The 16,738-nt window shown below is 45.3% G+C and overlaps 1 protein-coding gene across 6 annotated transcripts in view; it reads right to left on the bottom strand.

Annotated features, from left to right (window-relative positions):
- LOC116852000 (poly(rC)-binding protein 3) overlaps positions 1–16,738 on the bottom strand; it is a 158,769-nt gene that overhangs the window by 24,082 nt on the left and 117,949 nt on the right. For 3 of the 6 annotated variants that reach the window (XM_032831949.1, XM_032831951.1, XM_032831948.1), the window contains exons 3-6: positions 14,305–14,361; positions 13,389–13,787; positions 11,201–11,605; positions 1,059–1,155 (exon numbers count right to left, since the gene is read on the bottom strand). In XM_032831949.1, the coding sequence (XP_032687840.1) occupies positions 1,059–1,155; positions 11,201–11,605; positions 13,389–13,787; positions 14,305–14,361 (958 nt within the window). The remainder of the gene's footprint in view (positions 1–1,058; positions 1,156–11,200; positions 11,606–13,388; positions 13,788–14,304; positions 14,362–16,738) is intronic. The other 3 variants (XM_032831952.1, XM_032831950.1, XM_032831953.1) reach the window with 1 other exon arrangement.

Genomic DNA, 16,738 nt, shown 5'->3' with positions numbered 1-16,738 from the left:
CTCTCTCTCTCTCTCTCTCTCTCTCTCTCTCTCTCTCTCTCTCTCTCTCTCTCTCGCGATGTTTCCTGATCGATAAAGTTTGCTCGCGAGGAGTTGGTGATGAACGTCGCATGGCTTTAAAACTGATCGTGATTCCCGATTTCAAGCGCACATCCTGATACACCCACTTCGTCTAGTCAACTTTTCCAGATACAGTCAACGTTTCGCAAGAAAGACTGATAGCCAAGCAGAAGAGACAACGACTTGGATAACTCTAACAAGAGAACATCACGTACTCTGACGCACTGATTTTGATAAGAAAATTTTTTATGAATAGTCTTCGCCCAAAGAAGTTTCCTTGCAAAGCCAAGGAATTTTACAAAGAAATAATAGCAATAAATTTAAAAAATAGCAAAAATATTTACAAAATATATATACTTTTTGAAAATTCAAAGATAACTTTCGATAGATATTTAAAAAAATATCTCTACTTTGATTTCTCCTACACACGTCGATTTCTTAGGGATAATTTTTCAATAGTAGTTTAAACTCGGATTTAAGAGTAAACTTGTCTCTGACAAGTGTTTTCGAACAGAGTTTCAAATTAAATCTATCATTTGCTCGTATATTCACTTTAAGGACAACTTTATGGAACCATTGGGTCAGTCCGATGTCCTAAAGACACGTGTCAAACACGTTTCGCTAGGAAAACACGAAAGTTAAACCGCTACACTAGTCGTAACTTATCGTACATAAAATCATAAACGTTTAACCATTTCCTGTGTAGATGCCGAATGTGCAATTTTCTCAATATTTACACATATAAGATCGAAAATCGATAATTTAGAGTCGCGAAGAAAAAAGGGACAAAGTTCTAGTGCAGCACTAATTCAGCTAAAAGAACCAAGACTTTGTGTACATCACGCCGTGTAAAGTGGAACGCGAGAGAAACAAGCGCATTGCCAATTCTTTCCGCATCAGCTTCCTAACGAGAAACAGAGAGAGAGTAACGTTAATGAGTGCTCGCCCCGCGCGAGTAATTGCGAGAGTCCGCCGGCTACGCTCTGTCGTTTGCTTACCTGCTGGATTAAGACCTCCAGTATTCGCCGGTGTAGCCAGTCCTCCGAGGCCCAATGCTGCCAAGCCAGCAAGAGGGTTACTTCCCAGCTTGCCCATCTGCAACAACGACGAAGAAATCCATCGCTCAAAAATGGGGTGCCGCGGGCGACAACGATCACTCGGGGGGTCGTGTATGCGCTCACAGGGCGGGGGACGTACGGACGAAGAGAACGGGGCCCGGGGGGATGAAGGGGTCATATGACGACACCGAAAGGTACGTAATATTCACGTGAAACCCGTCTGCCGCTTCCTCGTGCGTGTCGCGCCCGAGGACGCGCTTCGCGATCGAGAGCCCTTTTCTTTTTGATTCAAGGTTGGATTCACAGAAAGATATCGATTCGTTCACTCTCTTGTGACGAGGAAAAACCGTATTCTGGACGCGTGTCGAATGCTAAATACGCCTTTCCGATTCTCGAACTGAAGCAACGTCATACAGAGTGTCTCTGACGATGACATGTAAATTCTTATGTGTGTGTGTATATAGATCAGGTTAAACTAAATAAAATTTATTCTTTTATCATTTTGCAAATAATTACATAGTTTAGAGATTAAAGAAGGTGAATAGTCCATCGTTTGTTAATATTTTTTAATTAATAATTCAGAATTTTACGTGGTTGTTCACCGAAAAAGAGATTCTGTTGGATTAACCAAGTGTTTGATAAACCGGAATCCCTGTTGAAGTTACCAGAATTCTGTGTTCTAATTAACAATATCCTGTACAACCAGAAATTTTGTTAACTTGAACAAAAATCTGGTAACTTTAAGCGGAATTTCTAGTCTGTTTATATTTCACTAGATATTTGATTAACCTAATCAAATTTTTTCTTCCGTGTTTGCGAAATTTTTTGTTCGTTTGACCTGATTTACACAAGAGTTTTGTATGTTATCATAAACATCTGACGCTCGTATAAGAGAAACAGAACTTGGCATTAAAAAGGTAATAGGGGAAAAGAAGTTTGGTTGGTTCTACCAACTTCCTGGCGACATATGAACGAACCAGAAATTCTGCTTGAAGTTACCAGAATTCTGTTCGACAAGATTCATGATTAACTTGAACAGAATTTTGGCAACTTCAAACGGAAAATTCTGATTCGTTCTGCTGAAATATGGATCCGTTATTCCATCCAAACATTTTTTCCTGATACTCGCCACGCGTTCAGAATAAGGTCCTGGGAGATCTCCCGGCGCACGTGGTCGCTTACTCATCATTAATCATCATCATTGGCGCACGTGAGCGCGAAGACCTCGAGCACGAGACTTCCAGTGTCGTCGTCGTCGTCCTCGTCTCGCGTTCCTCGAGCCACCAAGTAAAATAATCTATCGATGGAGTCAACTCCCGACTTCCTGAGACCGGTCCGACGGCTTAGCTCGCGCGACGGCCGTTTTAACGAGCCGCATGCGTCGTCTTGCGCGGGCCCCGGAGCTCCGGACCGGAGCGAAAGTTCCGACGAAAGCGCCGGGATAGACAAAGTTATAACGGCCGAGGAGCACGGGTGGCAGGCCGGGCGAACTTATAATGGCTATTTTCGCTCTTAACCACGCCAAGGATCCGTTAAATCGCGCGATTTCGCCTCCGCTCCCTTGCGCCGTCCTTTCGCCGATAATAACCGACGTGCGAGCGCGAACACACCGCGTGGCTGTTAATTCGTGACGTAAGATGGATCGTGATCCTCGCGGCCGGCTGAATCGCGAGAGAGAAGTAACGGGGAAGTTCCGCCGTCAATTAATATTCAAAGAGGTAATTATCAAGCTCCACAACTTCTCGACAAAAAATCCCGCCCTTCTTTCCTCCTTTCTGTTCCACGCGCAGGGGAAGATGGATCGCAAAAGAGTCGCGGCGCTCCCTAAAACTATGTTGCTGAAAACAATTTTCGGATCTTCTCCTTTTCATTTTTTTCTCTCTCCTTACTTTAGCTTAGACGGCTCGTTGCTTCCGACGTGTTCCCGAAAGAGCGACGGCCGTTAACGCGGCTATTATGACGTCAGAAACGACGAAGCTCCTCCTGCGCTCTCATTAAATAGTTAATTAAGAATCACCTTTTGAGGAAGCCCGACTCGACGCGCGACCGTGGAACAAAAAGGAGGGAGAGGGAGAGAGTAAATAAAAAATTTTCGACGGAATTCTCAACAAGGATATGCACACGCCTGTCGCGCCGGTCGGCGTTGCTTGTCCATCTAGCGCTTTTACTGCACGTTGCGGAGAATGGAAAAATTGTTTTCGACGCTGCTACACGTCGACACGTGTGCCCGGACTAGCGTGGCCCAGCAGCTATTTCAAGAATTTTATTTTAACTTTACTCGAAGCCCCCTTTGCTCTCCCTTCTTCTTCTTCTTCTCTCTCTCTCTCTCTCTCTCTCTCTCTCTCTTTCGCATGATTTTGCAAGAATGCGGTTCACCTGGGAAATTTTCTCGTTTCCGACGCTGCGACATACTTAGCTGAATCGAATGGGCGCGCAATCGCTTTTGAGGGAGAATTCCGTGCGGAAAAATAGGGAATTCCGCGTTGCATCGAATTTATCGCGGTGACGAGAGAAAATCCACGTGTCGCGCAATTAGATTGAATCGCGATAAGCAGCACGATACGTATCGCTTCGGGGAGAAAAAGTCATGTTTTACGGAGGATAAGGAACGACGGCACGCGACGTGAAATGACCGAATAGAGACGAATTTGTGTGCTTCGAAAATCGTGGCAGAAATTACTCCGAGACAACTCGATGAGAAGAAGGGCCGTACACGGAAGTTACAGAAAGACACAAAAAGAGAGCTTTTTTCACACATAAAGATATTCACTCGACTAGTCAAAGCAAAGAATTTGCTTTATATAAGTTAGAAATCACTCAAATTCGAGTGACTCCGATACACACACTCTAGTTTTCGTGTAAAATATCGCCCCAAGAAATTTGGAGAGTAAGTTGCCGGCGCTGATGTTATGTCTCGCGAATGTTAGAATAAATTGATCGTTTGGCATGAATGGACAATTTAGAGGAAAACTCCACCTCTCCTAATTACTAATATTGACATTCTATCTTGACTCTCTTGAAAGGGACGAGATGAGAGATAGGTAGCGCAGACGGGATGTGGGGCCGTACCGTGTCCTATTTTGCACGAACGAACGATAACACTGTGTGTTCATTCCCTATTTATACGTTATCATCTAAACTAACGCGTGTGCAAAACTTGTAACGTACAGCGTGTTGCATTGTGTACGAGAGACACGTTTTGATTGTGATATATAGGCTAATCTCGTGCGATTTCACGATTTCCCTGTGACTTCGCGACTTCGGTACATACAATAAAATTTCGCAACAAATTACGCAGCTTACAACATACACTCTCTACACAGCGATCTGTGAAGTCTCCAAAGTCCGATGTATCTCAGCGATTGCATTAGCATTGCGCCAGTGTCATTGTACTTTCATGAAATACGTCTAGAACGTGAAAACCTCTCTCACGTCTACATCAATAATGAATCAGAAACACGATTATCTCGTCTGTTCTCAGTTATTCAACCGTCGGTCGAATAATCGGCGAGTGCGGCGGGGGGAAGGGGATCGAGTCGGTCGAGATTCGCGAATCCTCGCTAGGTGAGAGATATATCGATTCTCGGGTCTCGCTACCGCGCGAATGTGCAAACGCCTCTCTTTCTCGTATATAAGACGGCAGTCTATAAAATGTGCTCAAGTGGAAACGTGATGTACAGGGCAGCCCACCCTTACGCGAACTCGTAGCTGACTCTTAGCTAAAAGAGTGCCGGAAGCCATGCTGTTCTAAACAGGATGCCAAGGAGGACAATGGGCAACTCAGGATTAAGAGGAAAAAACGAACAAAACATAGCGCGACAGTCTGACAAGGGCGATGTCAAATATATGATGTATGTATGTATGTATGTGTGACGTGTACATGTATATGTGTATGTGTGTTTGCGGACTGTAAAAGGACCGTATCTCTTTTTATTCCTCGCCAAGTTGCAGTTAAACACAAGCTCGCAGGTGCGCGGACAGATCAAGAAGATCTGTCCTCCAAATAGAAGGACACACTACTGCAACTACCTCTCTACTAAATTCGTTCTTCTCTGAGAGATCACGAGAGCTCGATGCTTTTACACCGACATCCTCGACGTCGACGTGAAGTATCGCAGCCAAGTTTTGAGGTGAAAACTGCTCGCCAGCAAAGTCGATCCGAGAACTCGATCGGCAATATGACCGCCAGCTTAAAGTAATTAAAGGGGCAGAGCTCGTGTGCAACGCAGCTGTGGGAGAAATAAAGTATTCGGGACAATCGCAGGATGAGCGGTAAATTTATCCCGGAACCACGCTCGTTTTTCCGCCAACGGCGTTCTCTTTCTCTCAAAGGAATAAGCTCGCTGCTCGCGATCGTAATTATCGGGAGGAACGAGGAGGAGGAAGAGGGAGTTAGCTTTAAAGGAGAGAGAGCAGGGAACGATCTTTCTTTTCGCATTAGGGACCGCGTGTACCTATATGTGTGAGTGTAGAAGAGAGAAGAGTGGAAACGAAAACACAAAATCAGAAACGAGGTATACGAGGCCGTAAGAAAGCGAAATAGTAGTAGTAGTTTAGTGGTGGCTGTAGTAGTAGTAGTAGTATAGTGGTGGCTGTAGTAGTAGTAGTAGTAGTAGTAGTAATAGTAGTAGAGTAATCGTGTATCGTAAGCCGTGAGAAAATTCGTCAAGCAGACTGAGAAACTGAGAAAAGTATAAAAGACGGGAGATATATCGTGATAGTAGATATAAAGCGCAAGTAGTAATAATTATATACCTATGTAAATCTACCTCTTCTCGTGCCACGCATGCATCGTCTTCGTTCGTAGTGATTCCGTCGCAGTGAATATCATTATTATTATCGTTGTTCGATATCACGATCACTATCCATCATTTCCGTCGATCAAAACCCACCCTGTCGTCGGTGCCACGTCTCCCAAAGTCGACGAGTACAACGAGAAAGATCGAGCAGCAGCGGAAACAAAACGAAGGTGGAAAGAAAAATGAGAGAGAAAAAAAAATATAAGAGAACCGATCAAGTCGCGAGATACGTCCGAAGGTGGTCAGGATGTCACATCATACGTGATGGTTACGCGTTCCCGCTTTGTCTCTTCGCGTCTTTTCTTTTCTTTCTCCTGTCGCGCACAATCGCGTCGTTCACTCGCGTTTCCCGGGTAACAGCAAATCGGACTTGAGGAAGTCGGGCTCCGTGTCGGTCGTCGGTCGTTGAAAAGCGCACAGAAAGAGAAGACAAGGACAGGGGGTTGAGACACGACGACACGCCAACCTGATAATGCCGCGTGAAAACATTCGCGCGATCGAATCACGCGGAGAATCTCCTTCGCGCGGCAAATCCGACGCGAATACGAGCCAAATCAAGAAGAGAGTGATCTGAGAAGAAATGACAGTCGAACAAGAATTACTTCGATATAGCTTCAGCCCGGCGCACATCTCACATTCAGCAGTCGAGTAACACTGAGAGAAAAAATATTTGAAAAATAAAAAAATATTTATTCGGTAGGTATTGATATATATATTTATTTTAATCTAAATTCTTTTATTTCTATAAAGTAATTGCTTTTGTAATCAAAGTTTTGTAGAAATGTATATTTTCTTATTTAAAAAATAGACTGTATTGGCGTACGTTAAATATATTAGCACCCACTGAATGAATGTCTTTTACTTAGATATTTTTTTTCTCTCAGTGTAGACCGGTGATCTCACTCCTAAGATAAAAATATGAGAACGAGAAACTTTTGTTAAACTAAGAAAAGAAAAGAAGTATTGATACAACTTCAATTGATCATATTTGCGAAAATATCGCGGATTTGACTTCGCGATATAAAAGAGCCGCGACATGAAAGTATAATCTCGACATTAAAAAAAAAAAAAGAAAACAATAAAAAGAATAACAGCGTGATTAAGATAGTTACAAATATGCGCGATGTGCTTGGAAACTGAATGGGCTTCGACATTTTTTCCCGAAACGTTCCGACATTTTCTACTCGGCGGCCACTCGTCGAGGTTGCTGCGGGTATTTATCAGGCTGGCGTTTCATGGCATCTGCCGATCGATCGGCCGGACGAGTGGATTGTCAGAGCACCACCACCATAGCAAGCTCGGCATCATAGTGTTCGGCTACTCGCCGATATCGACTCGGCCTCCTGGTTGATCGGAAGCCACTTGTCGAGGAGACTCGTGGTGGTAATGACATCTTGGGACCTTTCAAGCGTCTCTCCCTTTCACTCTCTTTCTCTCTCTTTCTCTTTCACTCACTCTCTTTCTCTCCGAACGGATCCAACGACAAGCCATGACGAATCCACTGTATGATTCGTGAGCAAGCGTTCATGCTAAAGCAGGCTCCCGATTGTTTGTTCGTTCGTCGCGAGACTCGAAGTAAACTCGCGTCTCGCTGTGCGCTGAGAACGTCGCTCTCGGACGATGATCGTGCCGAAATCGTGGATCGTTTCGCCTCGCTCAAGCACGCTGCCGATCCGCGATGTCGGATTCAAGTCGCCCGCAGTCGCCAATCGATTCTCATACGCATATCCTGGGCCTGCCTCGCGAGGAAATGCGGAACAACAATACACGTGGAGAAAGCAGGCTGTGCGTAAGAGAGTCAGAAGCGGCTAATTGGATCGTTCGATACGATCATCATCGGCGGAACGGTGTAAATACAGCGCGGCTGAATGCACGACGCGAAGCCTCCGGCTACCAAGTTGCGAGTGAATGCTCAATCCGAGGTCTAATATTGAGTTTGCCTTACCAGTGATCAGAACCCAAAAAGGAACGCGATCAAATACACTTAACACAAAGATGCAACGAAAAGAAAAAAAGGATAACACTGGTAAATTTCTCGAATTGAGGCTTCTGTGACCTCTCGCCGCGGCCATCTTGATTAATGAAAAATGTATACCCGAAACTCTTGCGGAACACCTCGAAGTGACAAATAATGTGTACGACACTTGTGACCGATTGAGCACATTTGTAAAATATTCTGAGAACTCTCCTTTAACGATTAACAAATAGCCGTAAAATTGACGTGACAAAATCATGAGACAGGCTATAAGAAAGTTCGCATGTCACGTTCACTTTAAGATTACTTATTAATTGTTAGAGAACAAGAAGAATATTTTACAAATGTTGCCTAATCGCGCGATCCCAAAGGTCACTTTACCCGAGTAGAAATTAGTATTGATTAGGCGAACCCTAAATAGCGGCTCTAGCCAGCGATGCCCCAAAACAAGCGTGCCTTCGTGGGGCTCAGATATAGTCAAGATTGTCACATTCTGAATATAATTTCATGAGTAGGTCATAATTTGTAACAAGTGAATGTACTCTCGGGCGTCAATCGAGGGGACGCCGCGAACTTCTCCGCAACGTGCTATCGGAGCTCGATTTCGCATGTCGCGCAATCGCGCACATTTTACGTGGCATGCATCAACGAATCCTTCTATGCACTGTGAAGGACGGCAAGCAATTCTTGAGGTGATCAACCCACTACCAACCGCAAGCATACGGGAAGGAGAGACACACACGTGTACACACACAGGCTCAGATCGAGAACTCGTTAGAAGCGTCGGTGAAACGTTTAGAACTCAGAAAGAGAGAGGAGAAAGAGAAAGAGGAGAGTGAAAGAAAGAGACAGAAGAAAAGGGACAAGAGAGAGAAAAGCGTGCACGCAACGACACGTGCGGATCACATGAAAAGCGAGAAGCTCGCGGATCTCGCGTGACTTCGACGGTATCGCGAGAGAACTTGAGGCAAGAAATATTTCGCTGATTACTGCCCGGTTATTAAAACTCACGGACTCGCGAATGAAAAAAAGAAATTATAGGGTGAATCACATAATTATTGGCATTCTCCTGAGTCAGTGATATTCGAGAAAAACCTCGTTTCTCTTGCGATTAACGGCATCTGTTCACAGTTTTAATCGTAAAAGTCTCTTTTACAATCACGGTGCAGGCAAGAAGCTTAACTGCACCTGCTGGATGTATGAAAAATGTACATTTTCTACGGAGAAAATATTGCAGGAAAAAACCACAAATTATAACCATAAAATTTTATAAATCTTGGATCATAAAAGCATTGCGGCTGAAATTACTGTATATTTGTTTAAAAATATTATATTAATGTTCGACCTTTTACTACTAAAATTATTATAATCACTTGAGTGCTTTTCATATCGTATATTCGGTAAATCATTAAATTTACTACCTCTTTAGTAATTTGTACCAGAACGTTTAATCGAAAATGCGGAAATTCCAAGTCTAAGTCACGCGATCAAGAGACGTCGGAGGGTAAGATGCGCGATCAGAGCTGCTGGTTCGATCAAAAATCGCTCCTACCCTCGAAGAATTCGCGGCGTGGCGTGGCGCCGCGAGACGGGGGTGTTCCCGAACGAGGAGCTCGTGATCGCGCGCGAGAAAGGGTATCGAGCAGAAAGCTAAGGTGTGTTAAATGCATGTACGCGGAGGAGGACGAGGGATTGCAAAAGAGAGTCTCGTGAGAGGGACAGGGGGACCAGGTGGCCTATAGACAATAGTGAAGGGGCGTTTACCGATACTGATAAAGATATCGCGAGCTTGCACGGCGGCGTTCGGTGGAAATTGGAACGACCTCGCGAATCCGGGATATAGCGTCGCGAGGTCGGAACGGAGATTCCTCCCTCGTCGTTTTTGTTGCTTCGTCATTTTCTCTTTGCCTCCCTCTCCCTCCCCCTTCATGCGATTTTTCACTCCGCGAGGTGAACTACATCGGCGTTGTCCGGCTTCTTCTCGGTGAATTACCTCCGCGAGAAGCGGTAATTTAAAAAGGAATAAAGCTGTCTCTCTCTCTCTCTCTCCCTACCCTCTCGCTTCCTCCCTCCCTCCTTCCCTCTATCTCGTCGGAGCGCGGATTAAATTAACATCGGCGAACCGCGAACAAGAACGCGCGCACACGAATAAAACGTAGCCGCGTTAATTCGCGAACTTTTCGCAACTACCCCTACCGCCGTCCTTAACGTAAACCGCTGTTTAGCCACCGCTATCCGACGAACGAGCAACTACACGCACGCTGGACCATTTCGTTAATCTATAAAACTTTCCACCCCACCCCCGCCCTCTCCTCTCCCTCCTCCATCAAGGCCGCAAACCTAACCACAAGGTAATCCCGAGTAGTTACTACGAGTAGCACCGTAAACAGTCACCGCTGCTCCGCCGCGATTCCTCCTCCTCCTCCACCTCGAAACGCGATGAAGGTAAATTATCGAGAAACCGAAAAACGAATGAACAAGTAGAGTGCTGCGCAGATTCGATTCGCAGTAACATCCGGGCGCCTCGCTGTATCCAAACAACCGATTACACAATTACCCAGATAAATCTCATCCCTTCGCGCGCACTGAGAAAGAAATGGTATTTGTAACTATAATATAATCGCATAGTGAAAGATTTTTGTCAACTATTTTTGTAGTAAATGTTTAGCGATAGTAACTATAACCTTAGTAAGTAATAATAAGTAGTAAATAGCAGTAGTAGTGGTAGCAGTAGTACTAATAGTAGTAGATAGATGAATAATAGTAGTAGATAGATGAATAATAATAGTAGATGTATACTAGAGTAGACAGTAAGTAATAAATAATAACTTTATATGCATGCTGCTACTACTATCTTTTTGTTAATTAAATCAACAAAAAATATATGATTGAAGCAGAAAATAACTGTAACTCTAGCAACATTAACCATTTCTCCTCTCAGTGCGTGACACATGCGACCCGTTTCATCGCGGACCGATGGACTTCTCCCTCGCGATCGTTCCAATCTCTAGCCGTAGCCGTCGTGGTGAAATTTGGTCGAATATACCGAGGATAGTGTACAACGAGGGCACACCGAGAACACGAAGGGTAGAAGGTGTATCGATCTTCGGACAGGCGGAACGGAAATCCATCGTAAGTTTATGTTTGTTATCGGGTAGGGGTGGTGTAGTACAAGGTGAGAGAGTGACGATGATGGTAGTGACGGTAGTGGTGGTGACGGTGATGACGATGGTAATCGTGGTGATGGTGATGATCGAGAGAGAGAAAAGGTACGGGAGAGGGCGGATCACGAAAAACAAAAGACTTACGGCGTCTGCCACGAGGTGTGCGGGCGGGAGGGCTGCCTGCAAGTGTCCACTCTTCAGCAGGGGGTCGGCGAGGCCTGCCACGCTGGCGTGTAAGGGGTTTGGGTGGAGAGGATGATGTGGGGTCGTAAGGTGGGCCGTGGATAGGAGCGGGTGCCCGTGAGAAGCGGCGAAGGCCGAGGACGAGGGGTGGGCCGCGAAGGGCGAGGTCGCCAAAGTTTGGGTGTTCAGCGAGGGCGGGGTGTGCCCGGCAGCGGGCGCGGGCAATGGTAATACTGTACTTACGTCCGAGTGGGCGGGCACCGCGTAATTACCCTGGATGGTGTAGGCTTGCCCACCAGCCAGGATCACTGGCCCACCGACTTGGGGTTTGGGGCGATAAGGGATCGTGGCACCTTTGGGAGGGGACTGAAACAGAAAAAAACACACGCACGAGTGCGAATACACCGGTCGAGGCCACTGCGGAGAGGATTTTCATGCGGCGTCATCCACCTTGTCATCATGGGACTTTATCTTGTTAGCCTATTAAAGTCCAAACCACTTTGGGAAACATACATGGAAAAAACAGAACGGTTGGTCCACACAATAAATCTGGTTATACTAACCAAATTCAATAGTAAAATATAAAACAATTGATTCTGCAATTGCTGCAACCGTTGCAGCAATCGTTGAGTCACTGGCGTTGCAGCAGTGACGATATCTGGATGCTCCAACCAGAGTATATCCGTAGTAAATGTCACGGATTTCTGGTTGCCACAGATCACGCGCAACTACATTGATGTAGTTAATGTACCAAAGTAACTGAATCTTATCAACCGTACACAATACCATTACACAAAGATAATTGCGATGATGCAACTATGGCGCTCACGAAATATCTCTGGCTGTGTGCACCGTATCTTTTTTTTCCATGTAGCTTCGCGTTTTTTTGCGACAATAAGGAGATACAGTATATGGTCTGTGTTTTCACTAGACGTCGGAGAGTAATTGTAGTAGTTAACATCGATTCATTTTGGACTTTAATAGGTTGACCTGGTTCGTCATAGTTCGCCGTAGTGGTATCGATATTCTCGCATACTTAACATTTTGCTAGTCTCCCCGGGGATAGATTAGGTAACTGCACGGCAGGTCGAGCAGATACGAGAACGCCGACGAGAAGTTTGACGCGAGGCAAACACTCAGCGCGTTCGGGCCATTATTATCATATATATTGCGAACATCGCGCAAGGCCGGAAATTGTTCAGGTGCGACCATCGTTCTTCCGCCGAGACTGACTGAATCGATTGACGGCGTGGTAAGTACCGAATTGAAATTTTAATAGTCGGCGCGCGCGTGCGCGGCAATTATTCATCGGTGTACGACAATATCCGTGCAAACGACTCCAGCAATGTATCTTTAATCGAGTCGAGTGACACGCTCATTTATTACCATCACAGCGACGGTGTAGACTTGCTTTTAGATCCCGGGAGTAACAAATTTGTTCAGAAGAATCCAACGTACGAACTATGACGAGACCATAAAGCAAATGTATGCGTGTATACAAGATGTACACAGAGAGAACGATTTGGTTGAATCAAATAAGCACTTCTTTGGAACAGTCCAAACGAATTTTTTGATTGATCGAATAAAATTTTGTTTGACGCAACAAAAATATTTATTTGCGGTTTAATTTCAAAGAAATATTTTTGTTATGTCAATTAAGTAATTTGTTTGGATTATTCTAAAGAAACATTTATTTGATTCAATAAGTCGTTCTCTCTGTGCACGGCGCAACGCACACATTCTCTCGTGTGCAAGTAGAACTCGTCAAATTAAAAGAAAAAGCAAACAGCCGCGTAAAGTTTTGAGATATTAATTACTGAAAATTAGCCAATGAGTGTGTGTGACGCGATGGAACAGGTTCTTCAGACTGCCCGATATGGAATCTCATCTAAGGTGCCTGAATCAATTGACAATCTCTTGGCAATGGCGGACAGTACGTAATGCTAGACAGTGGAGGCGTGTACAGTACTATCTGTCCTTTATATCTCGAAAATTTATGTGGTTGTTTGTAAAAATGGTAGAGGACTTGCTCTTTCGTTCAGTTTGACGAATTTGACCTGCACACGAGAGGACATCGCGCCGGCTATATGCGATCATGTGATGTGACATCATATTAGTGATAATTTCTCGGAGCTATCAGCGTACGTACCTCTAGCATAACGCAGCAGATATGATATATGCACTGCGTAATCGCCTCGCTGGTACCGGATATGGTTACTGCACGTTCCGTAGAATTCGGTAACATCTCGGATGCGACCTGGATGGAGGCACCAGTGACCTCGCGGATCTCCTTGATCTTGGAGCCGCCCTTGCCGATGAGGGAGCCGCACTGTGAGGCTGGCACGATCAGTCTGAGCGTGATGGGCGGCCTCGAAACGCCGCCACCGCCACCAGCACCACCGCCCTGAATGTCGTGGAACTGAGAGCACCATTCCTCGAATTTCTTGCATATCAGCGTGAACGCCTTGAAGATCGAGTTGGTTGGTCCGGTGACAGTCACTATCCGCTCCGGACAGGAACCGTCAGAGATATTGATCTTCGCGCCGGACTGCGAACGAAGAAATATTACCGATCGCGGGATTCTCGAGCGTCCACTGAGAGTGTGAATGTATGTATGTGTGTGAGGGAGAGAGAGAAGAGTTATTTTCAGTCGCGCCAGCATTCGACGATCGATGTCCGCGATTTTGAGGGATTTCGCCGAGCTGATAAATGTCGTTCCGGCGTATATTTTTTTAGTTCGTGCTGTAAAAGATTACAGAGAGTGACGCGCGACACATCTCTCAGCGACGTTGCATGAACAATTTGAGAGAATGATGAAGAAGGTGAAGAGACAAAAAACGTGTTAGCGTATCTGCGTGTCTTTGATAGCTGAGAAACCGACCGGTCGCGAGACTGTAATAACAATTTACATGTTTTCATGCAAAGTATCGGGCTCTGATACGTGAAGTTACGGTGACGATAACGCGTGACTCTCGTTTTTTCTCTCTCTCTCTCTCTCTTTCTTTCTCTCTCCACATCATCGGAACACAAGTCTCTCATGCAACAAGGACGTGATTGACACCAACCTCTTCGCGGAACCTCTTGACAATCTCTCCTTTTTTCCCGATAATGCTGCCGACTTCCTGCAACGATAAAAACAAAAGAAATATTCCATTAGTTTAGAGTATTGTTTGAAACCATGTGTGATGAATCCTCTCTCTCATAGATTCCATTAGGTGCTAAAGCGCGCTTCGTTACTATGGAAAAGTTCAGCGATCATCAACAGAGATCCGGGTCGGATCGCTACAGAGACGAGAGATGGACACACGTGCACTCGACGCCAGTTATCGTAATAAAAGATATAATTCGTAAATTACACCAGCTGTCGAGGACGATCACTCCAAACGAGCGGTATAATCGCGGCGTGTTTTTTTTTTTTTTTTTCATCGCGATACACGACCATCCACCATCCACGGCCGATGAAACGGATGCTGGTCCGTTAAGCGCGTTGATGTATATCATCGCATTCGTGGACGGGAAAAGTCCACGAACGAGGAAGCCGTCGTAAGAGGCGCACGAGACGAATATCGCGGCGGAATTGGCGCGAGAGTGCCTATAATTAGCGCCGGGATGCACAAGTAGCCGATGTCCACCCAGACACCGCGCTCCATGTCGTCCGCCCTGACACTGTCTGACCTCAAGATAATGTCACTGTTAGAGTCTTCTGGGCGAGCAGGTATGCGTCTCACCGCCGCTCCCTCTAAACTTAGACGACGTTCCCCGGACGAAATGCCAACGTCTCTTGGACAAGTTGACGAGTTTCGCCGTTGGCTTTCCACCGTCTCTCTTTCCCCTTTTCTACGCTCGCAAGGATCAAAGTTGCGTGTGTGTGGAATCCTTTTTTTTTCTAAAGCCCCACGGAGCATAATTTACTCTAAAAATCGAGTTTTTTAAAATAACTTGAAAATTATAACTTCTTGCATGGGCTTGTATTGGCTTTTCTGATCTAAGTTTGCACAAAAAAGGAATATTCTTATTTGGAAGATATCTCTATTTTTGACAGATTAATCTTCAAGTGATATTACATAACGTTAAATAAAGATAAATCTGAAAAATCTATTATTAAAAACTAATTTCGATTAATGGAAAGCATAAAATATTGAATTGAAAATATGATATTAAATGTAGAAAGAAGTTATTATGATCACTAAAATAAACATACTGCACTTTTCATAAGACTATAATATACAAATAAAACTATAATATTATCGAAATTCAAGACTTGAGAATTCTTGTAATAAAAGTTCATGTCGTTGTTTATATATGAAATAATGGTCATTAATTCGAGTACCTTAATCTTAAGTGAATACTAAATTTGTTTCTGGGTGTGTCTATCTGTGATAATTCGCGCGTTTTTTTCCTTTTATTTCAGAAGAATTGCGATATATGTATAAGAGAATTCCGCCAAAGATGAAATTATATTTTCCTGGGTGTGACGTAACAGTTTCCGATGGCTGTCGATATCGCTGATCGATGCTTCGCGTTGAAAGTCTTGCTTGAATTGACGCTGCAACTGCGAATTTAGCGTGCGACGTGCGATTTAGCGTCGCAACAAACAGGCACGCGAGGATTGCGTGTCTGTCGGGGGGAGGAGGTCGCGCTTCACGTTGCATTACGTTGCGTTACATTGCGTTACGTTCGAGCACGAAATTGCGAACTAGCGATGAATACCGACGAAACATTCCCGCATAGACGACAACGACGACGTTGTCGTCATCGTCGTCTCCGTGAGCACGCTGACCCTAATTATGTTTACACGCTTGCATGGGATCGCCGTCTCGCGAGCGGCGCGCGAAAGTAAATCAGCGACGACGTCGGCCCGGAGGCGGCGGCGGCGGTCGTGAATTCCTATTGACCGTACACGAGGTAGCGCGACTGGACAAACGTCATCGTCGACGAATTAGACGCACGCGGCCGAGGCAAATTTAGCTGGAACAAGAAGACAGCGAGACGATGAGGGAAGAAGAGGAAGAGGGGGAGGAGGAGGAGGAGAGCTTGGCTAGCCGCCAGACGCAAGAGGTCACCGACGATCGAGAAATTCGCGAGATTGCAAATCCTCGAAGATCGCGGATCGCAGTCGAGCCGCGTTATCAGCCACCGGCAGGACTCAGGACTGTTGCAGCTTCTCTCTCTCTCTCTCTCTCTCTCTCTCTCTCTATACTCTTCAACCGCAACTCCACTCCTCCACCCACGAATGACGGCATCCATCCACGGCTCGAGAGTGCCGCTATGTATAGCTGCACTGTCGGTCAATAGTTTCGAGAGTGCAACCTACTTTTATGAAATGGGATTAAAAGTTTTCCAATACGCCGTCCCACTTACGCCGTCCTGTATCTGCGCCATTGTTATACGCGAAACGTCGCAAAACTGCGGCGAACGTATGACGGGGTATCGATAATTGGAATGTTTTTCCGAGAAGAATCCACGCGTTCGCGCTGAAATACGTTTCCAGCGCTAATT

This window comes from Odontomachus brunneus, unplaced genomic scaffold (genome assembly GCF_010583005.1).
Source record: "Odontomachus brunneus isolate Ranch 3 - 2012 unplaced genomic scaffold, Obru_v1 Obru_scaffold_199, whole genome shotgun sequence".
NCBI classification, from domain to species: domain Eukaryota; kingdom Metazoa; phylum Arthropoda; class Insecta; order Hymenoptera; family Formicidae; genus Odontomachus; species Odontomachus brunneus.
The sequence above is the reverse complement of the archived record's forward strand: the minus strand, read 5'-3'. Positions and strand labels throughout refer to the sequence as shown.